General features: G+C 37.2%; 1 protein-coding gene across 1 annotated transcript in view; it reads right to left on the minus strand.

Moving 5' to 3' along the window:
- Positions 1-8,179: 8,179 nt before the first annotated feature.
- Positions 8,180-27,799, minus strand: part of MARCHF11 (membrane associated ring-CH-type finger 11) — a 30,134-nt gene continuing 10,514 nt past the window's right edge. Inside the window, exons 3-4 of the mRNA XM_032181087.1 lie at positions 15,679-15,871; positions 8,180-8,601 (exon numbers count right to left, since the gene is read on the minus strand). Coding sequence (XP_032036978.1) covers positions 8,279-8,601; positions 15,679-15,871 — 516 coding nt within the window. The 3' untranslated portion in view covers positions 8,180-8,278. The remainder of the gene's footprint in view (positions 8,602-15,678; positions 15,872-27,799) is intronic.

Below are 27,799 nucleotides of genomic sequence, written 5' to 3' on the forward strand. Positions count from 1 at the left end.
ACATCTTCTGGATCGAATTGCTTTCTTTATAAGAGAGATGGAGGAGTTACATTCAGGGATGCTCCCTGATAGGAAAAATGCATCTGGTGCTGAATTTTTGTTCCTATGTGGGACTCCAGCTTTACTCGCTTTGACTGGTTGCATTACTGAAAAGGGAAAAAAAAATAAAATAAAAAAAAATCTGTGACCTGCTGCAGGCACGCAGGTGAAGAGTTACAGGAGGCCGTTGCCTGCAATGGAGAGCAGAGTCAGAGCCAGCCCCGGAGCCCTCTGAGGCTTCCCAAGGACTGGGTCAGCTCCCAGGCAGCTACCAGAAAGGGCTGCCTTAGGTGAAGTCATGCTACGGGGGCGTGGGAAGGGGTCACCGCTCACATCTCGTTCGTCTCCCACAGCAGCGTCCAGTTTCCCCTCTTTAAAGAGCTGGCTGCTCCGGTTCAGCGTGCCGAGTTCCAGCAAAGCCTGGACGAGGAGCGTGTGGTAACTTTGATATGCTCCCTTGGAAAAACAAAGTTCCCTGGTTTTGGCTGCATTTTTCATTCCTCCTATTTCAAATCTGGCAAGGCAAAAGATGCAAAGAAGGGAGGGGAAAAGTAATTTTTTTCTTGGCAAGCAGCAGTAGCAAGGCCTAGAAAATGGGACCTATGGATTAATGTTATTCAACATAATTTTTGCTTTCACCAGTTTGACTGTTTCTCTTCCAGCCTCCTGTGTAGGATCAAGTGAGGTTTTGGGCCAGGAAGGGAGTCTGAAACCTGCAGGAAGTTCTCCTGGCCACCAAGAAACCACTGTCTGAGCCCCTTCCATTCACCTTAACTCTTCTGCGGCAGCAGCCGTGGTGGCATTTCTGGTCTCTGCCTGTGGCCAGTTCCGAGCCCTGGTGCTCAGATGGCACCAACAGGCTCGCCAGGGTGGACCTGTCCCAATGCAGCTTGTGTTGTTTCAACTGGTGTTGAGACAGGTTCTGTGTTTGGCTCCAGTCGGCTGCTTCACGCTGAGTATGTCATTTCATGAGGCTTTTACAAATGTTCAGGCAGCTGATATGTCTTTTATCCTTCAAAGGACAGCCCGTCAAGCTGCTAGTCTTCTGAGCAAAGGGAGTGAATGGAAACAAGTTGGGGTCAACTTTGGCTAGAGTTGGTACGGGCTGAGACCCAGGGAAAAGGAGAGGTTCAGTCTGTCAGGCGAGAACACGTTAAGGAGGAGGCTGATCATGGGTTTCTACATGCCTGCAGGATAGCTGAGTGGCCACAGCAGGAAAAAATTACGCTACTGACTGCTCTTTTTCCATTATCTGTGGGTGATCTTTGAAAGGTATTTATGCTTCTCAGGGGCCTGTCTCCCAGTGTTTCCTTTTTATTTTATTTTATTTTATTTTTTTTTTTTGCCATGTGATTAGTTTTAATATATGCATCACCTTTAACTCAGATTGTGCTTGCATTCTGCAGCACGTCATAAATCTCTCTTAAATCCAGGAGAACAGACAGTATCCAGCTGATGAATTTCTGAATGCGGAAAGATCTGAAACCTAATCTTTGATTTTAAGAAAATGAAATACAAGTTTTACCAGTTTTTAAAGATTTCTCTGGTATCCTCTCCAAGGTAGTAATTCAGCCCTAGAGATGGCTTTATTTCTTAGATAATAGCTGAGAGGTAATTCTGAAAAATGGCAGCTCACTGGGGATTTTGAAATTGTTACAAGGCATATGAAAATGAATTATTTTATGTAAAGCAAACAAAGAAGATGAAATGGTTTAAAGAGTACCTTCAATTCTCTCCAGAAAACTTCCTAACAGTTCATATTTTTCAAGCCTTAGAAAATTGTAATGTTTGTTAAAACATAATTATTGGGGTCAGAGGTCTGACAGATGCTAACTAATTTTTCAAATTTACTCCTGTAGAAATCTTGAATTATCTTTAAAATACCTGTCAAGGTTTTAGAGGGTACTTTTCTATGAGTTTTTCTATTTTATTTTATTTATTTATTTATTTATTTATTGTGAAAAGATTACTTTCCTTCATATAGTGGCACCAGCTTGTTTTGTCCTGTGCTACTCCAAGATTGTTTTGAGGTAGATCTTAATATTGGTAATCATCCCATGGATATTTCATTTACAGAATAGAGTTGTGATAAGCTAACATATTCTGTAGATAACAACATTATCCAGCACCTAGTATTAAAAGTTAACCAAATGTCAACAACCAAATTGCATATATTCTTTTCTCAAAGTTGCTGTTGCAGTCTAGTCCATGCTGCAATGCAATTCTTCAGTAGCTCATGCCATTTTGCTTAGTAATCATGTTGGTTTCGATGGTACCATATGAACTGAGTCAAAAAAAAATAAAAATAATGTGAAACAGGGAGCTACTTGGTACAGCTCCTATCAGATTAGTTTTCTCTGGTCAGAAGAAAACTGTTTATGAAACAACTTTATTTCATATAATCGTTTCTATATTTTTAAAGTAAAAATGGGCTTTTTATTGTTTTTTATGTTCAAGAAGTGTTCTTGCATGTGTCTAGTCCAGGGACCTCTGCTGAATTTGACTCCCTACACTATACGCCCCTAATAGTAATCTGATTGTTATAAACTTTTTTTTTTTTTTTTTTTTTTTTTTTTTTTTTTTTTTTTTTCCCCTATAACTATTTCAAAATCTTCTATGTGTAGCATTGACTGGAAATGACCCTGTTCTTGAGAGCCTTGGATGACTGTGCTTCACCACGTACATTTTTTTGGATAGTCACCTTTAGTTTAAGCAGAAAACACTGTTATTCTTCAATGAGCCAAATCTGATTCCTTCTCACTTTAAAGTTGATATGAATGCACGGGCCATTTCAAGCAGAAGTCTTGCTGTTTCTAGAGCGTCCCAACAGAAACTCAGAAGCTGCCCTTACACTGACAGTAGCTCGTTGTTGTGCTGCCAGTGGGGACCACTGCAAGGCAAATGGAAAACTGACTTTGAGGTGGGTGGTGCAAAACCTTCAGTTTGTAATGCTCCTTGGTTCTCTTCCACTTGCAGTTTCAATATTCAGACGGGATAGTGACTGAAATACATGCTGTATGTGAGGTTTATTTCCAGTGTTGTTACTCTGGAGCATGGTCCTGGCAGGGCTCTCTGGAACTTCAGAGAACCTCACCCAACTCTGTGATCTGCTTCTGTGGTTGTATGAAAAAGTGTTTCTCAGTGCCCTTTAAATATATGATTTTTCCATAACTTGATTAATTTCATATAAGCTTAGTTCAGATGAGACTTGAAATTCTTCAGAAGGGGGGATGCATGCATTTGTTCTACATAGAAATGAGCATAGAAAGGGAATGGAATGAATTCCAATCTGCTGCCACCACAAGTGATAACATTTTAATTACGTTCATAAACTCATCCAACTCCCTCTGAAACAGATCAGATGTTTTGCTGTCACTGTTTTTATTGGGATGCTCTTCCAGTAGCTCACTGTGGCACTGTCAGAAAACACAGACAGGGAGAAAGAGGAGGAGGAGCGCCCTTGGTGTGAAGGAGCAGCTGGGATGTGCAGAGCTCTCCTGTGGCATGGACGAGGTTCTGGTGAGAGGTCGTGGGTCAGGCCCAACAGGGAGGACAGTGTGTGGGGGGCATGTTACCAGACTCAGGGGCTGGGTAAGGAGTGGATAAAGCCTTCCTTAAACCCCTCAAGGAAGTTGGAAGATGGCAGAGTCTGGTGCTTCTGGGCTCCGTGAACCTTCCCTGCTGGAAGGGCAGCACGGCCAGGCACGTACGTGCAGTCCTGGAGACTTCTCGGGCAACTTGACAGAAAATGGTTGGGCCACCGAGGGATGTGCTGTCTCTGCTGAGGTGGGGGAGATGTGATCTGTGTCAGCCTGGGCCATGGTAAGCGTGAAATACTGAAGGTGACAATCCTGAGGGGAGGGAGGAGAATCACAGAGCCCAGGCGTGGGGTCTCACAGGCCTTGAGGCTGAGTGAAGGGGCTCAGAGAGGTGAGGAATGACTGGCAGTTCTTGTAGACTGAGGCAGGGATTATGTGCAAGATCTCACGGAGATCAGAGAGGTCCCTGGTGGTTGGACAGAGCAGCAAATGTCACACCCATCTTTGACAACAGCCCAGAGGACAACACGGGAACCTAAAGGCTGATTCTCTTCACTTTGGTCCCTGGAGAAATTATAGATCAAGTCCTCTTAGAGCCCGTTTTTGGTTCTATGCAGAAAAAGGAAGGTTACTGGGAACAGTGACCTTTACCACGTAGACCAAAATGACCTTTACCATGGCTTTACCAAGGGTAAATTATGCCTGACCTACTTGTGTGCTTTGTGTGTTTGAAAGACTGCATTTGTGGTTAAGAGGAAAATAGTGGATATAATTTGCCTTAACCCCAGCAAGGTTTTCAAAGCTGTCTGCCCAAATCAGCTTCTTTCAGTCAGGGCGTTATGCTCTGAATTGTTGGACAATTGGATAGCAAAAAAAGTTGGTTGGATGTTCAGGTCCAGAAGGTGGTGGTTAATGGGACCTACACTGTCTGTAAGCCAATTATAAATGGAATAAATCAAGGGTCTGTGCTGGGACCTGTCCCATGTGACAGCCTCTCTTTAACAGAGACCAGCAAGAAGAGACAGTCCCTGCTGTTAGTGAGTTTGCAGATGACTTCTGATTGCTGTGACACACAATCAGGTCAGGGCGACTGCCCAGAGGCCAGGAGGTATAAACCAGCAGGCACTTCATGAAATTAATCAACGGCAAATATCAAGTGCAGCTGCAGGCCAGGAAGCTCTGTTGCAAGCATAAAGGCTGGAGCCCAGCTGGGAGCATTTCTGTGATAAGGCAGACAAGCTAAGCGTGAGCCAGCAGCATGCCCTGGCTGCAGGGATGGCCAACACTGCCCTGGGCAACCCAGTACAGGAAAGGCATAAAGTAACTGGAGCAAGTTCATAAGAGGGCCCCAAAGCTGTCTGAAGGCTGGAGCACTTGCCCTGTGAAGGAAGGCTGAGGTCTTGTTCAGCCAGCAGAAGAGACAGCTTCGGGGGAAGTGATGGGCCTGGGAGCTGTCTGCAGAGCCCCAGGACCCCCAGAGCAACCTGGTCTGACCTCAGAGCTTACCCTGGAGGTTGGGCCCTTCTAGCTTGAATTGTTGTCCGTGATTCGTTCTATGAATATTTTAAAGCTACCTTGAAATTACAGCTAAAATTATTTGCAATCTATTTGTGTCCTTGGGTTCTTGTGCTTCCTAGTGTTGTTCTTTGCCGAAAATTTTATTTCGCAATGTAATAACTAACAATAATAACATTCAGTCTCGACATTTGGTAAACCAAACAAGCCACGCTCTTCTAATTTCCTCATGTGAAATACAGTCTCTGTTCCTTTTGCATCCCCCTCTCTGCACCTGTTTTGATTTGAATGTTTATCTTGCATGTAGGTGACCACAGCACTGCAGTACTGCACAAATCCAAGGTCAGTGAAGAAATATTTGTATCCTGTGCTAGTTACACTTGCTACTGAAAACATTCTGCAGTACAATCTATAGATCTTATTTTTTTCAACTGTGTCTTGCCCATACTAACCCTGTGGCTGTTTATTATTTCCTGATCTCACTGTATACGGAGATACGTAAGCTCGGACTTACGCAAAATTATTGTGCCACAGAAATGACTGATGATGACAAATCTTGCTATTAAAAAGGTTCTTGTGGTACTTGCCCTAAATGTTTTTCTAACTTGCTAATTTTCATTACTCTTAGTTGAATCATTTTCCCTCAAAAACTGTTAAGTGTTATGGGCACGAGTCTTTCAAACATTTGTACACAGAAATCTTGTCCTCTCTTTAATTAGATCTATTGATCTTTTCTGATGAGTCACTGTCATCCAGCACCCTAATTATTTGGATGTGAATGGAAGAGATCTCTTTGTAACAAAATGTTTTCATATACTTTTGTTTTTAGGATAGTGTAAATAGACTGCTGAAATATGCCTTAAATCTCACAGATGATGGGTACCTAAAAGGTGTGAGACAACCTTTTAAGTATATTGAGAAAGGAATTAATTATTTGCCTTGTATTAAAAGTGCTTTTGTGATACTCTGATTTCTACTTGGTCATGTGGAATTGTAGTCCTTCTGGGAAATAGGACATCATTTCAGTGGTAATTAAGAATAATTAATTTCTGGTGATACAGCAAGCTTCCCCAATCATAGCTTCTCTTATCTTATTTCTCCACAAATTCCTCCTTTGGGAAATTTTTGAAAGCTACGATGGAAAGGAGTTCTCATAGTTCTCATTCTCATTGAGATTGCTAGTTGAATGTTGTTAATCTGTCATGGAGAATATTAAATGGCTTTTGTTGAGATACCATTTGGCTGATCACAGCTGATATACTTCTTTTCCTTTAACTGTTGAAAGAGAAGTAACTCATCTGTAGATTCAGTAAGTGTACATTTGAGCTTGTGAGACTAATGCAGAATGCTGGGTCCTCTGTAGAGTCCGTCAGCTAAATGTTTATGAATAAACAAAGAGCTCTTCACTCCAGTGTTTATTTTCTATCTTCCTTTCAAGTGTAGTTGCAGAAGCCTCCTGTGTCTGGTCTTGGTATGTGGGCATGTTACAAAGGCAAGGCTGACACTGATACCAACACCCCCCTGTTGATCCCTGAAAGGGAATTTTCCAAGCACAATAGTCCAGGTACTGCACAAAATATGTCTAGAACTAATCACCTATTGGTTACAATATATTTTGGAACACAAAAGCATTTAACTTTGTATGAGCTGTGGGAGCCCAGCACTGCCCATGGGTGTGCTACCCCGTGCCAGCCCCGCCACAGGGCACGGCTGGGCCCAGCAGCCAAGATGGCGGCGCCTCGCCTCAGGGACAGCCTGGGGAAGGCAGAGGCTGAGGGGGGCTGTGAGGACTGGCCCCAGCCCCCTGCCCTGCGCAGGAGTGGGGAATGGGGGCTGGGAAGGACAGGTTTTAGTTTTTAGCTTTGTTTCTTACCTTGCAACTCTATTTCAGCTGGCAATAAACGCGATTACTTTTCCCCAAGTTGAGTCTGTTTTGCCCATGATGGTAGTGGGAAAGTGATCTCCCTGTCTCGACCCACGAGTATGTCCCACCTTATTTTCTCCCCATCATACAGAAGAGGGGCAGTGAGAGGGCGGCCACCCAGCATCAACCCACCACAAACTGTTGCAAGCAAGCCAGGGTTCTTGATGTTCGGTAATCTTAATTATTCACTTGAAAATTATTTCAATATCTACTTGATTGAATATTAGAATTTCTGCCATGAGACAGAAACAGAAGCAAACTCCATGGCACTGATTAGCTATCATGATAAAAAAGAATACTGACTTATTTTTAATATCCTCTTTTGTTACATGGCGAAATTAAGGCTCTGCATTTATTCTACTTCATTTTCAGTTAGGATTTATTATTTCAGCAGTTGCAATGCAAGTTGTAATCTCCTCTTTATTTTAAAGAATATGGGTGGACAATGTCCTATCATTAGAATACTACTGGAAGCTCGCAGGCTGCTGAATGCAGCACTGCTGCTTGGAAGACAGTGTTATGTCTGTGCGCAGGCACAGCTCCAGCGGTCTGCAGATCTTGGAGTCTTGAGAGGAAATGTAAGACTCTTCCCCTGTCTGTGTCACACTCGTGTCTGATATCAACATCCCCACGGGAGAGCTAAAAGAAGAGTATGCATCTTCCCTAACATTTTTAGAACACCTGCTTGTCTTCCCTCTTAACAGCATGGGACAATATATCCCTTACTTACTTTCATCAACCTGAACTGAAACAAAATAAAGACATTAAAAAAAAAGCATGCTTGACTTCTGTCAATGTGTTTGTTTTTTTTTTTTTTCTTTTTGAAAGGAGGTTTTCCAGTTTAATCCTCATGAAAGTGGGAAAAATAACAATAGTGGGTTAAAGCCAGAATTTAAGAAAATACATTTAAATATATATATATATATATTACTTAAAAATGACTTTCTTCAGCATTCAAAGACCTAAGAGCTAAACTATATCATATACACCTCAGGTAACAAATTGACAAAAGCTTTAATAAACCAGACTATATAAAAAGCAAGAGGATTTGATTGTTTTTTTTGGTGTTTTTTTTTTTTTTTTTTTTTTCAGAAAAAATGTATTTGTGATTTAGCTGATCATATAAAAAGCATTAATTTTTTTAAAAAATGTGTATTTTTTTCAAGTGTTAATGGTTTCTCCATTCATTGTAGCTACATTCCAAAGCCCTGTAACATCAGGGCACATTATCCTTATCTGTGTAGCACAGTGAGTGTAATCATTACACTGAGGTCACTCTCATCACTACTTCCCCAGAGCCGTTATCCTCTGATGAATCTTCCTGAGGCCTCACGCGGTTGAATAGATGTAACAATACGTAGCCACACTGAAATCTTGGTGAGGTTAACTGTGTTGGGTGAACTAAATTTCTGTTTCTAAATGCAGTCAGCGGTAACCACAATGTCCTTCCTGCTGAGGATTCTCCTCGATTGCTCTCTTCTATATCTGTAGCTTTATCATAATTTAACACATCCCAGTGTAGATTCACAGCCCTCCAGCGCTTAAACACTCGATAAACAGATGCACCTTCATGTACAATAAGTCCTGAAATTAAGAAAAGAAAGCATTAGTTTTACAAAATGTCACTGAATATCATTTCGAGAGCAAATAAAGCTGTAACTTCATAATACCATGTTGTAACGAATCTGGCAACTGCCAGAATCCATTAAATTGCTTGTAACTCTGATAATTCAAATAAATTATACATATGCAATATAATATCCATGTGTTTAAGATTAGGGAAGGGAACATGCATGTATTTAGTGTCCTTGGATATTTATAGCGATTTTAAACCCTTCCATTATATACTTAACCAAAATCCAAAATTTACACAAACTTCCTAGTCATTATAATTAGGAAATAAAATTATTTTGAATGGAAGCTCAACATGACCAATACTGGAATTATCTGAGCATGCCTAACTGAAAAATGTATCTAGATTTAAGTAAACCAATATAAATCAACCTGACCAGCAGATTTGTAAATTGATTGTTTATGCTGGTGTTATCCTTGTTCACAGTAAGTCCTATTTATTGATGTTTTTACTCGTTTAAGTAGATCTTTAAGTCAGACTTTCTGTAATAGTCTTACATTTGTTCAACAGTGTTTTTTAGAATTCATTACAAAAAAATGTAACTGTTTTCACCGTCTTATTTCACTTTGGGAACATGGAAGAATTACAACAACCTTGAACAGCTGCAAGAGTAATGACTTCCTTGCTTCGGTAGAGCAAGAAGAAATTACATGTTATGATTAAGAATGATGAGCATGGCAAGGATGATGGGCATTCTTTTGCTTCAAAATTTAGTAGACAAAAATCAAGAATCACCCTTTTTTGTTGAGATCCAGGAATTCTTTTAGATGGTCCTTTCAGGGAAAATATAATTTATCTGGAGTCCTAAATAGACCAATCTGCTTCTGAGCTTCCGTATAGCTAATACGTACTGTAAGCATGCAAGCAATTTGCTTACTTAAATGAAATTCTTAATTTTTTCATAGGTATGCATATTTGCATTTTTTTAATATATATTTATATGCACATTTTTTGTGCATAAGTGATTTAAATATGGATTTACTCAGGAAATTCATGGAGCTTCAGCCTTATTGTTTTTTTCCTCTGTTCCTCAGCAGGCCTGGCAACATGTATGGTTCTGAGTAATGTCATATGCTCACTCTGACTCTCTGCTTTGAGAGGAGAGCAGTCTGCCTACCCAAACACATTTATAAATTAATTGTCCAGAGTGTTTGCTGCCTAAAATTTTTCTATATGTTGCAAAATCTTTATTATCAACTGTGGTGTCACAGGCTACAGTTCTTTATCACAAGAGATTGTATATTACCTGTTACTACACAACAAAATCATGATTTAAGCATGAGTCTCTCAGTGGGGCTAACTGATACACGAAAAGAACCATTCAAAGAAAGATGACACAAGCAGAAAGGGTGCTAATAAAATGTATATGAAAGGCAAACTGCGGATTCAAGTGCAATGATTTGCACTGCCTAGCCTAATACATTTTTAAAGAGCACTACATTGAAAGATGGATAAACACAAAGATGCAGAAGGACGTGATTTCAGATGTAGTAGTCCTCCAAGCCTTTCAAGTTGCCTAGAATTCATTGAAGCATCTGATACAGGCTAAATGACCTTTGATCACATACAAAATCTGCAAACCAAATAAGCCATGGTTTTATTGCTGTGACAAAGATTTTTTTTTTTTTTTTTTTTTTTCTGATGGATTTCCTGTGGAACAAAAGCATAACTGTACCTTCCCCCTACCTGTCCTTAGATCATACTATTTTTCAGTCCAATCTTCCTCAAGATTGTGATGAAGCAAAATTGAGAGAACCTATTTACCCCAATCTAAAGATTTCTGATACCTGCCTACTCTGCCCTGGAACCCAAACAACGTATTTCAGAACACAGAAGGATGCAATTGAGGAAGGATCATTGAGACACTTAAAGATTAAGAAGTATCGCCCCAGAATTAGGACAGAAAAGTCATAGGTCTGTTTCTTTAAGAACTTTTTTCCTGTTTTTGAGTTTTTCAGGATTTACTGAAATTATATTTTCAGATTTTTCTCAACAATGGTAAAGAAGAGAAATTGTCTTTAAAATGGAAGCTGTTGTTCACATATGCTCTAAAAGAGCTAAGGAATAAAGAAGCAAATATTGCAAGGATTGAAACAAAGCTGTCAGATTTGGCAATGCTGAAGGTGGAAAAAAAAAATAAAAAAACGCTTTCATAACTTGTCTCTTCAAAAACTTACTTTCCTATCTGATAAAACTACATATTCAAAGAGCCCTATGTAGAAGAGGCAAAAGAATGCCAGGACTTGTTTGTCTCTTTTGTAAGATACTTTCAGGGAAAAAAAAAAAAACAAAACTGTGCACTAAAAATTCTGAGGGCATAAACAAGAGGAAATCTGGGTAAGGTTTAAATGCTGGATGTGATTTTCCAGTTACAGAGAAGTTCTGATGCTCAGAATATATGCAGTTAGTCACTAAAGTGGAGGTGTAAGATACTGGCAAAGAATCTTTTTAAGAGTTCCACAACAATGAACGGGGTAGAAGAGAAAAAAAAAAAAAAGATACATCCTTGAATTATACTAACTTGTTCCAAATACCATGGTTTCAATAGCACAGAGGATGTATTTGTACAGTCCTATAGGAAAAAATCACAGATCAGCAGAATACCTTGTTTGACCTATACGTTCCGAAGAGGAAGTATTAGAATTCAGTGCTGTTAGCTGCTCTGATGTTCTGTCCATGTAACATCTACAAGGGACCGAGTCTGTGGGATGAAGGACCTGGCAAGATGTGCTAAGGCTCTAAGAAGGCTTTACCTACGCAATTTATTTCTAAAATATAGCAATTGTGATGGGAGCCAGACAACAGGATTATGGGGACGTCATTTTTTGTTCTTTTATTGCAAAGTACTATGAAATTCTTTCTGTTGCTCTGTCCATAGGGTTTCATATCCCAAGTCACAAAAACACTTGAGCCTTTTCATACTGAATGTCTGTACAAGAAGGGCACATCTTTGTTCAGGTGTGGTATTAGCTTCTTATGCTGTTTTATTTGTCACGCTAGTTTCTCTTACAGTCATTTAGGAATGGTACTCTCAGAAGCATAAAGAAATTTTTACTGGGCAGTAAAAGACACTTTAGAAATAGCTTCAACCATTGGGGAAAAAAAAGGCAATAAATTGGTTAAAACATTAAAGTTAAACACCTGCAAGAACTTCTGCCTGTACATTTTTTACAACTAAGTGAGTTAGTTACACAAATGTTGCAAAGTATTTGGGGCAGTCAGGGACAAAGAGGCTTGAAAGAGGGCTTGAAAGTGGATTGTTTCATTGGCCAAAGAAAACTAGTCTGAGAAAAAGTTCAAGTGGAAAAAGGAGTGGGAGGCCAATAAGAAGTAGGAGAACAAAACAGGGGTGGGGGCCAAACAAAGAAATTAAAGCTGAGAAAAAGTGAAGGCTGAAAAAGGGTGAGAGGCTGAAAAAGGTGAGAGGCCAAAAAGTAGTGGGATGTTGACAAAAACGTAGGTGTTAAGAAAAAAAAATGGAATATGAAGAGGGGTGGGAAGCCCAGAACATGTTAGGATGAAAAGAAAAAAAAAAAAGGATTAGAGGCTGACAAAAATGCAAAGGTTTAAAAAACATGGGGGTGAAAAAGTGGTTGGATACATAAAGGGGGAGAGGGGACAGAAAGAATTGCAAGGCTGAAAGTGGGTGGGGGGCCAAAAAGCGTTAGGAGGCCATAGAAGGCTGAGGAAGCTGAGAAAAAGAAAAAAGAAAAAAAAAAAAGAAAGAAAGAAAAAAAAAATGTGCAGGTTTAAGAAAACATAAGCCTTGAGAAAGAGTTAGTAGTGAAAGTGGGTGGGAGACCAAATGAAATGTAGAGGCTGTAAAGGGGTGGGAGACCAATAAATAAATAAATAAGTGGAGGCCAAAGAGAGGTGAGAGGGTAAAAAAAAAGAAAAGTAGAGGCTGAAATTGGGTGAGAGGCTCAAAAAAATGGAGTCTGGGAAAAAGTGGAGGCTGAAAAGAAAGTAGAGGCCTAAAAAGGATGGGAGGACCCAAAGGGATGGGAGACTCAAAAAAAGTGGAGGTTCATAAGGAGCATAACTGGCAGCCATAAAACACTGGGAGGTAAAAAGTCGTAGTGTGAGAAAAAGTGGAGACTGAAGCAGTGTGGAAGGATAAGAGAAAAACAGTGGGAGAAATAGGGTGGGAGGCTGAGAAAAAGGTAGATTCTGAGAAGCGAAAGTCAAAAAAGTGTATGGGGCTGATAAAGTTGGATTTTGAGAAGAAGAGGATGCTGAAATAGGATTTAAGGCTGAAAAGGGTTGTAAGGCTGAGAAAAACATAAAGATAATGAAAAGGTCAAGGCTAAAAAAGGTTGAGAGGAACAGAATAGGTGGGAGCCAGAGAAAAATAAAAAAGGTAAGAAAAAAAGTTGAATGTGTAAAGGGTTGTGAATATGTCATTACCTTTGGGCAAACTGCTTTTAAAATGATCACAACAAAATATAGAGCTAAATAATAGCAAAAAAATAGAGCTATTTACATTTTGAAAATGACCAAAAAATTTCATATTGTTAATGCAAAGCTATAAGGAGATGCAGCTGAAGGCAGTTGGACTAAATTTTGGTTGTACCACTCATTTACTTGTCTTGGAATGGGTGCTGCACAGGCAAATCCATATGTATGCACAGATTTTGAATGAAATAAACAGACTCTAGCGGGAGTATAGATATCCACTCCTTGCAGATCCTTTGTAAGACTAAGTTTGAACTGAGAGAATGTCATTGATGACTAAATACATACGAGATCAGAGGACATAACTGAGTAAGAACTGTGTCTGGCCATAAGCATTGTGCAATGGTAAAAGCCTTTTGGAAGTCATTAGCATAATTTATATTATTGTGTTTTTACATAATTCATGAATAATAATTACATTAATCTATTAGAGAACTTTATTAAAAGATTTTAAATTAAAACTATCCATCTAAGATCCTTCATTTATTGATGAAATAAAAAGATAAAATTGAATATGTTAATAAATATTTTCAAAAGTTACAAGAATTCTTGGTTTTACAAGCCTGCAGAATGCAGATTACTTTAAATTATAAGCAGATTGAGTAGGCTGAATGAATCTGTATTATCAGAATTTTACAATTACCAAACAGCCACTTTCTGAATTTCCAGATACATAGTTAGCTGTTAAGTCATATCAGCACTGAACTTCATAATTACAAAACCAGTGTTCAAATATGTTTACTTATAGTCAGTTTCAGTGGAAGTGATGTAAAAGTTTGCATGTATTTCTTTATGATAGGACTGTAAAAGATGCATTTAGGTCCTCACAGGCTGGTCAGTTTATCTGGTGGATGAAGCCAGTTATGCATCCTTTGTTCCTGCATGGTGCCCATTAGCTAGATGCTCTGCAGCTGTCTGAGGTACATGCTAGCTCAGCTTCCTGGTCAGAGGTGTCAGGAGCCTGACTGACTTAAAGGGCAGCCACCTAGCTCATGTAGCAATCTACTGAAGGCACACCTAACTATAGTTGACTTCTGTAGATAAATTCAGTACTCAGTGACTTTTAGATTGATTTGATTCAAGTGTTTTAATAACCAAAGAAACAGAAAGACATGAAATCATTTAAAATAACTGGTTACTCCAATTGGCTGATGCATACCAAAGCAGATTTTGAAAATTGGAATCTATGTGAAAAAACAGAATTCCATATAAATGAAAAGCTTAGAATACCTGAAGCACATTTTCTCTACACTTGGAGTTTTGTTTTCTTTTAACAAAGACAAAAAACTCAGAAATTAAGTGCTCAGCAGGAAAAAAAAACAGTATTCAAGAATCAGCACATAGCAGGAGGACCTGTAACTGAGTTTTGTTTGTTTGTTTCAGTTAAAAGTTGAGCACCTGTCCAGACCAACTTTATCTTTTTTTCTCTGTCTGAGAAGATCTGGGTTCACAGAAGAAAGTCTGTGTCAGAAAATACTCTGGAGTGGGCTTCTCAGAAAAATTACAAAACAAATAGAAATGGTGATCCAGCTGAAATATAAATAAATATTCTTACAGTAATGAGATGGTGTCAATAAAAGATGATATGGCTTTATGGTTGGAGCAAAAGTCTTGATTTTAGGAATCACCCTGTCTCTTCACACCTTATTGAGTTGAATTCAGCCCCCTCCTTCATTATTCCCATATAAGAGATCAGATAACATCAACCTTTATCGTTCAGAAAGCTAAAAGCTAGCATCATATAGCATTTTACTTTCTGCATTTTCTGCAGAACTGCAATTCTAAGAATGTGGTTTAGTTTTTACTCCAAGTTACTAAACTCTCTCTGCAATTAATTGTAGCTATTACAGCAATCAGTTCAAAGTTGTTTTACAAAATACTAAAAAGATTCCTATTTAAACATTTCTGGCTCAGTATATTATCAGAAAATTCAAAACTGGTCAAAATACTTTGCAGTAAATTGTATTTTCCTTTCTAACATTTTAGCTAAAGCTAAATGATGTGAGACTTTTTAATAGTGTAGTAAATTATAGTCAGTAGTATCATGTGTTTCATAACTGTTTTTATGATGTACAAAGAACTCAAGCCTGTCTTCTCCATTCTTTTCTATTACTAGCACAGCAACCTATGTAAATCCATACAAATTAATCCTGGACACACAATTTGATGACATCCTTAGGGGCTTTTCTGGTCCATCATGGTGGTACAATCTAATACAAAGCTGCATCAGTAGAAAACTTGATAGCAGGTAATTTTACTAATTCTCTTAATAATGTCATTGTTATTTTCACCTGTTTATCTTTCTGAACTTTGCTAGCTGTCTGTATTTTCAAGTAGTTGAACCTGATGCTGTTCTCATCATTAAGATGCTTTGATCAATCTGAGAGTAAAGTGTCTTTGGTTCTTTTCTCTTTGCAGTATTTGTAACACTCTAAAAAGCAATATTTGCCGAAGGCACCAGCTGAGAATAAATCTGTGAAGAACTAGAGTGATCAATTAGAGTGACCAATTAGAAAAATAGATAGCCACAGTCTTAAACCACAGTCTGTGCTGTTGAAAGTTTTTGAGCTTACCTATGCATACTAGATCCATAAAACCATACATTCCATAGCAGATTTGAAAAAGGATGTCCTTTCTTTGCCATACTGCATAGGGGCTGAAGGCTGACCATAGAAGCCAAGTCACACTTGCTACTAAGAACAGAGATCCTAGGATTACAGCAACCATCTGCACTTTCTCAACCAGTGTTATAGTAATGCTTTGCCACTAAAAGAGAAACAAAGTTGTATAAGATAAAAATGTTATTATTATCTGATTGTACATTCAATGCCACTTTTTTTTTTCCTGAAATCAGAAGCGATTTTTAAATTTATACATATCTTCATAGATTTTTACTAATATTCTTGACACTGACATTTTATATATTTTTTCTACCTATTTTACTTTTAGTTAAGGTAAAACTAATAGTTGCTTCCCCATCCCCTCCAGCATCACTAACATCACCATCTAGTTGTGAACTTCAGAACAGTTATTAGTTTTATTTTTGTTTTGAACACATAAACAAAACAAAACAAAAATACTCCTAGAAATTGAACTCAGTCTTTCATATTTCTAAGCTAATGGACAGAATAAAAACAATGTTGGGAAGACAACCTTAAGCTGGTTTTATGTTAACAAGTTGAAAGTGGCACCTTTCCTTCCCATCCCACTCCCCTCAAAGTCAAAAGCCATTTTCCACTTTCCTGCCGCTCATCAAAGAAGTTCCTGGCTATTTCCAGGCATGCCAGGGGAGCTGGGGTTCTCAGCAAAAACCCATGCTAACAGTACAAAGAGACACCCCCAGCCTAGTATGTAGGCAACCCAAAGTTTGAGGAAGAGCCCTGAATATAGGTAGTGTGCACATTTCTTTTCAGTGCACTTTAATTATGCCTGTCTTTCCTGGGAAGGCTGTATCCTCTGTGTGTGAGATGACTCGGATTTATGATGTGAAAAGATTTAAATATAAAGAGTATGCTTACTGAATTCTGTCAAGATAAGAACAGAAATGAAATTTTGTTAAAACAAAGAATCACTAGACCAAAATACAGCATAACAAAAAAAGCATTTTAGCTTGCCCTTAGTATATATGGTCTTTCTTGGCCTATTCCTTGTCTGAATTAATTTGGTAGACTCCACACTGTATACCCACCAACTATTCCAGAGCTAGAGGGCAGGATTTTTAGATCGACATATTTTTTGTTCCTAATTTTGAACACTTCAAAATTAATGTGCCCACTTCAAGGGTTGCAATAGGGAACAGGTGAAGAAGGAGCTACTGAACTTATTACTTCTTTTCCCATCTAGTAATGATTTTTGCTTTCTTTGCTACTTTATAAAACCTTTCTTTTTAACCAGCAGTTGTGTATGTAGTGTACGTAGTAGTAGTACAGTAGTAGTGTATGATCATAAGAAGCTAGAATAATTCAAGTTGCAATGGGCTGTGAGAGGTCGCTAGTTCATCTCGCTGCTTAACACACAGTCAGTGATGAGATCAGCCCAGGCTGCTCAGGGCTTGAAAACCTCCAAGTATGGAGACAGCTGAATTTCTCTGAGCAATCTGGTCCACTTCTTGACAGTCCTTAGGTCAAAAAACTTTTTTCTTATACCCAGTCTGACCTACCACTTAAGCTCTCTTTCTCCCATCAAGTACCAGTATGAAGAGCCTGGGTGAGAGATGTGTACCTCTGCCCTTTCATTTCTTTCAGCTTTTCTCATCGACTTTTTTAGCTGTTGCCTAATTTGCACATCTGGTCCTGCTTACCTTCTCTTCTGGCAGCCTTCTGAATATAACAGTACAAAAAGATAGCCATACAACAATCTGTGAAGTATGTATCTTGAAATACTATCAATTTATAATTAACTTATTAAACACATACTAGCTGTTTTATTAAACTTAAAGGTTGAAATGGGACTATTCATATTCAATAACATCTTTTTTACAGCAGAGCAACCACGGATACTCATTTCCTTTGGATTTTTTTTTTTTAAATAAGGTCAAGGAAGGTCAATTACAATTGATGCATGACAAAATGGAGTGAGCTTCTCATGACTCAAATATTACTTGTATATGGGACTTAAATGTCAGGACTGAAATTCATAGAGCTCTCATAGCTCTCATACCCCTGTATGTTCAATAAAATTATTTTTCATTTCTCAGCTAAAGCCACATAGTGTAACCTGGCAGAAAACTGTCAAAAATGTCATTGGTTATGAATTTGGTTATGAATCTCTTTCTATTTTCTTTCATTATTAGTTTGAGACAAACCCATAATATATTTGCTCAGAATGCCTGAAATCAAAGTATATTTACATGAAGTAAAATTTAGTTTTATGCATTAACTGTTATGCAAAATGTTGAACTGTCAAACTCATGGGAGAAGCTGACAATAAACTGAAAAAAAAAAAAAGTTCTATCACTAAAATAAATAGCAGATCTTTGACAGTGCAATTTCCTGAGCTCACTTCATTTCAGCTTATTTTGAATTTTGTATTTTTTTTCTTAGGTTACTCATCATTATTTTTCAAAGACAGCACTGAACAGAAGGAAAAGTCGTCCAAACATTCAGGATGAGTAACATAGAGTGCAGTCTAGATATAAAGCCCACTCTTTATTCTGGTATTGTCTGGCATGCAATTTCTATTCCTGTCACCCCTTTCCAACCAGAATCAACCACTCCTACCTCTTTTTTTTTTTCTTTTTTCTTTTTTTTCATGAAAAGTTCTCAAAAGGATCTCAGTAGGGCATCTGTTGATTTTCCCAAACCTTTTCTTTATAGAAAATCTTGACCTTGAAAAGTCCTAAGAGACATAGATATGACCCTAGCATGTTCTCAGTTATGTATTCTAGTTATTTTGCTGTTCTCCTGATCAGATGAATTGTCTGTAAAGAATCTAAGTAACTGAATCCCTCAACCTCTATAAATTCAGTAACTCCAAAGATTCAGCATATTAGCATGCTACCAACCAGGAAGGTGAGCCACCCCAGTTACTGAGAAAATGCACAAGCCTTCCAGAGAAGTTCTTAACTACTTTGCCTTTAAAAATCAAAGAACATTAAAAACAAACAAAAAAAAAAAAAAAAAAAAAAAAAACAAAAAAAAAAAAAAAAAAACAAAAAAAAAACAAGAACCTCTAAAAGGACTTGGATGTTTTCTTCTATTACTCAGCCACTTTGTCCTTTGTGGTATCTGCTGCCTTTTTTCTGTACAAAAGAAACTATACTCCCCCACCTTTCTCAATATGAAGGTCAGCAGTTACCTTATAAAACTATAAATAAGGTATATAAGGTATACCTTATAAAATTATATATTTCATAAAAGTTATATTCCTATTGTTCTTATTAGTATAATCTAATCAACTAATTGGTGAAATTCCACAGTAAAAGGAGAAGAAGGATTGTGTAAGATACAAGATATTCAAGAAGTCCAGAGAGTTTTATGCAAAACTAGTAACCCATCTCCTAGCGCTAAGCAGCCTGCCATAAGAATCCAAAACCGTTAACAGTGATACGGATTGATGTTAAGTTCTAACATGCGACCAAGTTGGGGACCTTGGTTAGTGTTTATGTCCCTTCTTAGAGCAAGTGGCAAAACTATGCATGTTCCTAATGGCTAACTAAACAATTTTGGTTCAGAAACTTATTCTGAGGCCATCTCTTGGGAAATACATGCCTTCATTTTTTTTCCCTTAACTTTTCCTGAGTTGGGTATGAATTATAACGAGCAAGCAGATGGGACTGAGGCAGACATATCTTTCACGTAGTGAAGAATGTATTCTATAGTTACAAGGCCATTCATATGTAAATAAGTACAAAAGACTTAGGTCTTTAAGTAGACATAGACAATATTAGCCACCAGGCAATGAGAGGAATTACATGGGACTGTATTGTTTGGTGGCATTGCATTTCATGACAAGATTATTGAAGAACAGCAGTTGTGATTAAAATGCTTTCTACTGTCTGAATTCTCATGCAAAGTTTAGCTAATACATGTGAATATACACTTTGACAAACACTGAAGAACAGAAGACTTTTTCTAAGAGTAGGGTTCTGTTTATAGTACCAAAAGCCGTTTAAGCTTTATTTGATTTCTTACAAACATTCACCTTACTGCATGCCCTACTATATGTTGTTATAATCACGTCACCTTTTAGTGTTAAAATTACTGCTTTCAATAAAGAGGTCACAAAAGTAATGTAGTAAAAATAAATCAGTGATAGTTAATGTTGAGAAACTGCATTTAGAATTTAACAGTCTGAATTATTTAACATTTCAAATTGAATAATTGTGTCATTAGTAGCATGCCATAATTTAAATCCATTATTTCCATAAAACTATTTCTCATTTTCTTCATATATCTTGCCTTATAACTCTTAATTGCTCAAGATTATGAATTATGACTTCCTAATTCATTTTTGTCATTTGCTGACTATACATTCTGTAATCAGTAAGAGTTCTTTTATCTAAGATTGACCCAACCAAAAAAGATCTATACAACCTTCTAGTGTTGGCTTCTATAAAGTGCAATAAATATGGTGATAAGATTTTTGCTTAAAAATAACAAATAAAATAAAACTTTAAATATTTTGTATTTGAACAACTACAATAATAATTTTTCAAAGACAGACTCATAAAATCCTTTAAATTTCTGTGAAATAGGATCCCATTTCATGCTCCTTCCCACCATATCTGTAATGCTACAATGTACCATGCCATTCCTCTTGCCCATTAAAAGAACACATTTTTTTTACCTTAATATACAGTAAAGAAAACTTTCCTTGAAGATGGTGCTTTCATAAACAAAATAGAAGTCATGCTTCTGATTTTAATACAACGTTGTATTTTTGTCTCTTTAGAACTTCGTACACTTTCACTTTTACTGACACTTTATTATGTTTGACTTTTGATCTTTTATTTACCATTGTTCTTCCTTTTATGAGTCATTCTGAAGTCTGATACACTAATGGCACCCCACAGTTTTGTTTCTGACCCCCTAAACCTTTTTTCCCCTTTTCTTCTAAGTGTGTGCTCTGTCAAGGAGAATTACTGCATAATTTCTTATTTTTTAGGTAGAGACTTCCAGAAGTTGAAAGAAACATACTGCTTTGAAAGGCTAATTATTAAAAAATGAAGTAATACAGTTATATGCATCATATGCATATATGCTTCTTGCATATATATGTTATATATGCTCCTTACTAACATAAAGAAGGATATAATATTCAAAGATTTGTCATCTTTGTGATAAATCATATTAACATTTTTTTTAATGATGCCTTGTTATTATAAAATATGTGGCAGCAATGTGATCTTAAAAGCATTGATTAAGAATGAAATTGCACTTAGAATACTTTATAGGAAAAATGTCTGCAGTGAAACTACAGGTTTTCTTACAACTTTAATAAAGAACATATGAAAATTGTTTATCACTCCCCACATTAGATGACAGAGATTAGCTCTCCTACTGATTTTGTAGTACCAACTCAGGAAGACCAGCAGCAGATGATGAGACATAAGACACCCCTGGAAGTGTTCAAGGCCAGGCTGAATGGGGCCTTGAGCAACCTGATCTCGTGGAAGGTGTTGATGCTCATGGCAGGGGAGCTGGAACATCATAATCTTTAAGGATCCTTCCAACCCAAACTATTCTGTCATCCTATGAAGACAGATAAGGATTATCCCATATTTCTTAGGGGTAGCACTATCATTTACAAATGTATGCCTTTACTACTTTTTAAATTTGTGACTCAGTTAGTGCTCAGTTTTTCAAGCATGTAACAGGCATAAGCAACAGGCCACATACACTTTCTTTAAATCCATATCAATCCAGAAATCAATGTGACTACTAAGGTTCTAAGTCCAGAACAAATAAAAAGTCATTATAAAAATGTATGTCCTTTAAAAACATAGTAAGACGTAGCATACATGTGAACACTTGTTCATGATCAACCTTGTCATGTTGGTGTAATGCTAAATAAAATATAGAAGTAAACCAGAGGAACTGGTCTGGTCTGACACATTCCTTTTTTTTTTTTTTTTTTTTTTTTTTTTCTTAAGACTCTGAAGATACTCATAATCTCTACTGGATTTGGATGTGTCAGTTTGACGTGGTTGCTACCAGCTATCTACTCTATCTACTCTTCCAGATAATGCTACACCGTTGCAATCATAGTAGCAAAGGTAACAATAGAAAATGTGCACATGCTTCAACTGCCTCAGTCTGTAATCCAAAAAAAATGCTTAAATTGAAAAAATTAAGGGGATTACAAACGCATTTTATTATGGAATCTGCTCACAGTAGACTCTCATTCCCTCTAGTCAGTCTTGAAGGTGCATTTAATATAAAATTTATTAAAAATAGCTGGCAGTGAACAAACCTGATGGTGACCTATTATAACATAGTATGGTTTGCCCAAAGATGTATCAATTATATGACTTCAAAAAGTCATTATAAATTGGTCTACTTGCTCTGGCTGCTAGAATCTGATAGCTTTGACAGGAACAAGTTCTTAAACAGTCATTCATAATGCATAACAGGATTTTCAATCTGTTTATGAATAAAACTTAAGCAAGAGTACTCAATGATTTAGGCCCAGTAAACCATTTTTAGAGTGCCTGTTCCTGCTAGTAGTCTAGAAAATCAGATAATTAATTTTTCTAATGTGTTTTGCAGTATGTACGGAACACCATCTGTGTGATTTAATATGCAGAGATATTGTCAAGCTATTGACCAACCTGGATAGAAAATGCATAGGCACATACATGCAAACATTTGAAATGCCATTTTTGGCCATAGGCTTCTATTTTTATGTCCTTTTTAAAAATAACTGATGCCACAAAAATTGCTGTTCACCTTTAATGGTACCAACTTTTGATAAATTATTAAGGCAAGGTGCTTCCAGTCATAATTTCCATTAATTTCCATTAAGACGAAGATTTAATTTAAAAAAGACTTAAGACCAAAAAAAAAGATTTTAAAAATCTTAAAAAAGATTTAAGACAGAAATTTAATTTTAATTAATTTCCATTAAGACAAAGTGCTTCCAGTCATAATTTTCCATTAATTTCCATAATTTCCATTCTTTTTGTGTATCAGAAAGATTGTGAATACAGATAATTTGGCCTGTAACTTCTCAGTCTGCTTGGAAGGCTATACCATTACTGTACTTGGGACATTCTGAAAGCATAGCGTTCACTGTGGAGGTACAGTCCATCCATGCAGCACACATGCAATTTAGCTGGTAGTCCCTAGAAGCTGATAGCTCCTAGAAATGTTGGCTTATTGCATATACCAGATTGAGTAGAACATCTGCCTTTCCACTGGATGCATCTCAGATTTCTGAGTGCCCAGAAGCCCAGATATTCTGGAAATCTGTTTCTCCATGGACACAAAAAGAAAATATCAAAAAGGGTTCTGGAGATGCATTTTCCTTCTCTCTAAACCTGTTGAGCTAAAACTACTGAATACTTTTAACAGGAAAAAATATGCTGACCATGTGGATAATATCATACAACTCTAAAGGTGTGTAAAAAATTGCTCAGCATGGAGGGACAGAACAAGCCCCTCTCACAAAACACCCTGACCACTTGTCAGTGTATAGAGGGATCATCTGCTCTTGACCATTTTTGATGTCTTCTAGTCTATCTTAAGTATTAAGCCCATTTACTGAAACTCACATTTCATCTACTAACTGGATATTCCAAAACTGTTAATTACTCTTTCTCTGTCTTTTCAACACAATAAATAATTAAATCATTTTTACAACCTATACAAGATGCAAGATAAGGGGTTTATGTGAGAATATTCTACACCCTAATGGCTGGTGCATTCCCTTTAGGTAGGCCTTGATTCAAACCTATTTTTCTCCTGAGCTAAAGCAAGTTTTAAACTTCCACCTCTTTAGAAGTGGAATCTTAATAAATGATATTTGCATGGTATTCAGAATATGCAATAGTACAATTCTTCAATGTCATTTACGGGAACATTTTCTGTTCACATACTGGACACATAGATGTATACTGAAACAAGGAGAGAGCAGATGAAACTGATTCCTATATTCACATCACCTCTATAGGGATGAGTAGGAACATGAATTTAGTACCACATAAAGCATCATTACTTTTCTCAGACACTGGTCTACCTCAGTGGTTCTGGATACTGAAAAGGAGACCATAGAAAGGTTTTTCCTGAAAAAGAACCATGCAAATGATGTGAAGGTGTAAGAAATGCTATATAATGAGAAATTCAGAGTTCAGAATTTTGAGTTTACTGGAAGAAGACTGAAAGAGGATTTTTCTATGGCACCATACTATAAAAGAGTTAAAAATGCTAAGCATTAATGTATTTTTCCAATCTAGGCCGAACACACAATGATGATTAGATGATGAAGCCAAAAAACCTAGGGGTACAAACAAAACCAATTGGAAAAGCATGTTTAAGAAGTTGTTTTGTTTAAAGTACACAGCATTTTACTGCTTTCTACTATGTGCTTCTAATCTGACTGAATCCGTATCAATATCAATCCATATCATCCTCATCTATTGTCACTGGATTCCTTTGCACACTACAGAAACATCATGTACAGCTGAGAATCAGGCCCCTCACAATATTTCTGGCACAAAGCAACTTCTTACCATCAATTACACACAGGATTTGAAGTACCTTTATTGTCCAGTCTTCTTCCTATTGCTATATGGCAATGATGTGTTTCAGTAGTGAAGGGTACCTCACAAGAAAACATCTGAGTACAACTATTGGCCTCAGGCCTTTTGGTCCTAACCAAAACTGATTCACAGAATAGGATGAGAATTTTCACTTGACCTCAGAAAACCTGGGAGATGCAGCTTAAGGGAAGACACAATCCGGTTTTCAAGTGCTTCCTTGTGAGATATAAAACAAGGAAACTTCAGATTTTGAGGGCAAGATGAAAGGAACATATATTTAGTTCAAAGGTAAGGTTGTTGCCTTGCCTAATCCCCAAGTAAGATACGTGTATCTTGGGTGAGGGCTAAAAGGCAGGATGATAAAAATACCAAGGTATTATCAGCTAGCATGTAATCATGGAGAAGACAATCCTGGATTCTGGCTTGAACAAAATCTGTTAAAACCCACTCTAAAACTCAATTAGAATGCAATCTACTAGGTTAGCAAGTCAATTAGATTGATTCTATAATCAATTACATTAGCAATAAATCTTCATTTGAAGACAATTTAGTCATAATTATAAAATTTAGACTGTGCAAATTAATATGGTAAACAGCATACTGCTTGAAAATTTGGCCTAATGGAAGAATTAACTTGTTTAGTATGATGCTTTTTGGTTTATATATTATGTAAAATGTGTAATAATTAAAACTTAATATAAAAGGATACACAATACATTTATGATTATACATACTAATATAATGTATGCTTGGTACATTTATTAATATTAATATGTTAAATTTTAACATATTCAATATAAGAATTTAATAAACAGCAAAATTTTAAAAAGCAATTGCCTTAGTAAGCTTTTACAAATATTGCTACATAATCATTGCTACAAGCTAGTAAATGCTGCTGTTTGAATTTGTAAACAATTTTTTTCTAATATTTTGGGATAGCCACTGAAAATACATAGCTTTCTGACATAATACTATGCATCAGCACTCATAGCACTACAAGAAACAGTTGTTATATTATCAAAAACTGTAATATCCATTCATATTGTTGTGCTTGGAAGTCCTTAAACTATAAATTGTTCTTGGCTTAATGGTGCTTATATGACTCATACATAGCCCATGTTACATCTCTTCCAGTACAAATACAGACATAAAAATACCCTTGGTTTCTCTGAAATCAAGAAGCACCTAAAAAAAGAAAGATAAGCACATGCTGTAAGCACATGCTGTACTTAAAAAAATATATATATCAAAGGACTACTTACTGTTCTGCAAATTATTGTTCAAATTATTATATTTTCTAGACCATGGTCCCTTCTTTAAATTCAATAATGACATGTGACGGAGGTGTTGGTCTTCTTTTCACATCAGCAACTGTCAAATTGCTCTGTCTTACAGCCAGCACTCTTTCCAGTTTTCTTAAAAATATCAACAGTAGGATCTGAGTGCTGATGACAATAGTTTAGGGTGCTCTTGGAAAAACACCCTAATGATCCTACAGGAAGTCCTGAGACAACTTGTTGTTCACTTGGTAAATCTATCTACATAGGATGGTACTCTGTTTTATTTCTCTGGAATGTATAGGAACAAGACAAGAAAAATCTTCAAATGACCCTTGATATCCAAAGCTGGTAAGCAACTCATCCCTACAAGCACTGATGAAGAAAGCATGTCAGATGGAAATCTGGCATTTCCTTAGTCAGGAACATTAGTGGAATTTATTTTATGGCATGGGTGAGAGTAACAGAAAACCATAAAACCTAAATGAAAAAGGCATTCACAGGTTCAGACAACTAAATCATGAAGATAGTAAGAACTACTTAGGTCTCTTTCAGCTACTGCTACTCTGAGAAGAACAACTCTGAAGTAGAGAATATTGACTATGGCCTAACATCCCAAGAACCTGTATGAAAAAATAAAGAAAATGGCCAGTATTCTGACACTGGCACCAGACAGCTTCTGCAATGTAGTGAAAAGGACTGTTTCTGCCATACTGGCCTTAACTCATAGAGGATTTTAAGGGAGAAAAGAGACTGGAAGAAGGAATTAATCTTTCTAGTTTCTCCACTAGGTAGACTAGGGATGGTTGTGTAGCCCTAACACTGTAAGAAGAAGATTGACTTTTTTGTGTGTCCATGTGTGACCATGAAAACAAACCTTCCAGTTTCCACCAGAACAGCTTTTAGAATGTCAGTTTTGAATGCCTACTCATGGCCAAACAAAGGGAAGCAGCTCAGTCTCTCAGTCAAGATGCTAACTGAGTCCAGATGCAGAATTCTCCAGCAGGCAGCTAAGCAGATGCTACTTGGGATCTCTTATCACTCTGCAGAGATTATGAGTGCTGCAGACAGATCAAGCAGTAGGATCATGGCGTATCAGCACATATAGAATTTTTCCGAAAGTGTTTTTCTTGACTAATGAAAATAAATACAAGAGATGCAAATTAATCGCCCCCTTGGAACAATGCAAATCCCCACATGAATTTGAGCTTGTAAAGGAAGTTATTTAACTTTCTAAACTAATTTTCCTTTTCATATCATAAAACAAAATCTACAAAATCCTCTTCCCCAAAAGAGAATTAGGCATGTGATTACCAGAAGAAAAAAAGACAATTTAAGTCCCATTGAAGGAGATTTCTGTCCCAAGAATCTTCCCTACTTCTGTCAGAATCCTGGAAAAGGGGTAGTCAGCATAGTGACTGAGGGGAGTAGAGAAACAGTGGAGTGACAAATTCAGTGTCATAACCAAGGGATTCACATGTAAGAGGCAACAATGGCTAAGTACTTAACCTGGCCAATTCATTAGCAAAGTTATTTTAGGGCAGGATGAAAAAGTGGGAGACAGTGACACTGGGACGAAGACAATATTCATACTTCAGATATGTTAATTCAAGGTCAGACACATAGCACCATGGAAATGCTAGGTGATTTTTAAGTAAGCGGACTTGATTTTTGTACCTCTGAACCCCCCCCCCCCAAAAAAAAAAAAAGACAAGAGGAATCTCTTGCAGATTATTATGAGGAGCTAATTCATGAGAGCTGTGCAATGAAGACAAAGATTCCCTTGTGTCAAGTAAACACCAAAACATCTGCAAGTAACTGAAATACAGATTGCATCTATTCTGAAATAATCTGGTCTAGAAGACTGAAGTTCTTAGATCCTGTAGGTCCTAATTGCTGTGGCTAGGTTTACAGCAATCATATCAGTGAGATCTACAAAAGTATGAATGGAAGGCCCGGTAGGTAGATGAGCTTCTGAAGCCCCCACAGCCATAAACTCGTCCCAGGGAATCTACAATTTTAAAACACATTCAAATACCTGGTAATCGTATCAACTCTTACTGATGTAAAAACTCTGAAGTACATGTATTCCCTGACAATCATCAACTATTCTACATATTTCTAAATCTTTTATTCCAAGCCATAGAAAATAAAGACTGAAGTAGACAATTTGAAATCCCTAAGAAGCATTTGATGGTCCCTCTCCTTATACGAAGC

The sequence above is a fragment of the Aythya fuligula genome, chromosome 2 (genome assembly GCF_009819795.1).
Source record: "Aythya fuligula isolate bAytFul2 chromosome 2, bAytFul2.pri, whole genome shotgun sequence".
Classification (NCBI taxonomy): domain Eukaryota; kingdom Metazoa; phylum Chordata; class Aves; order Anseriformes; family Anatidae; genus Aythya; species Aythya fuligula.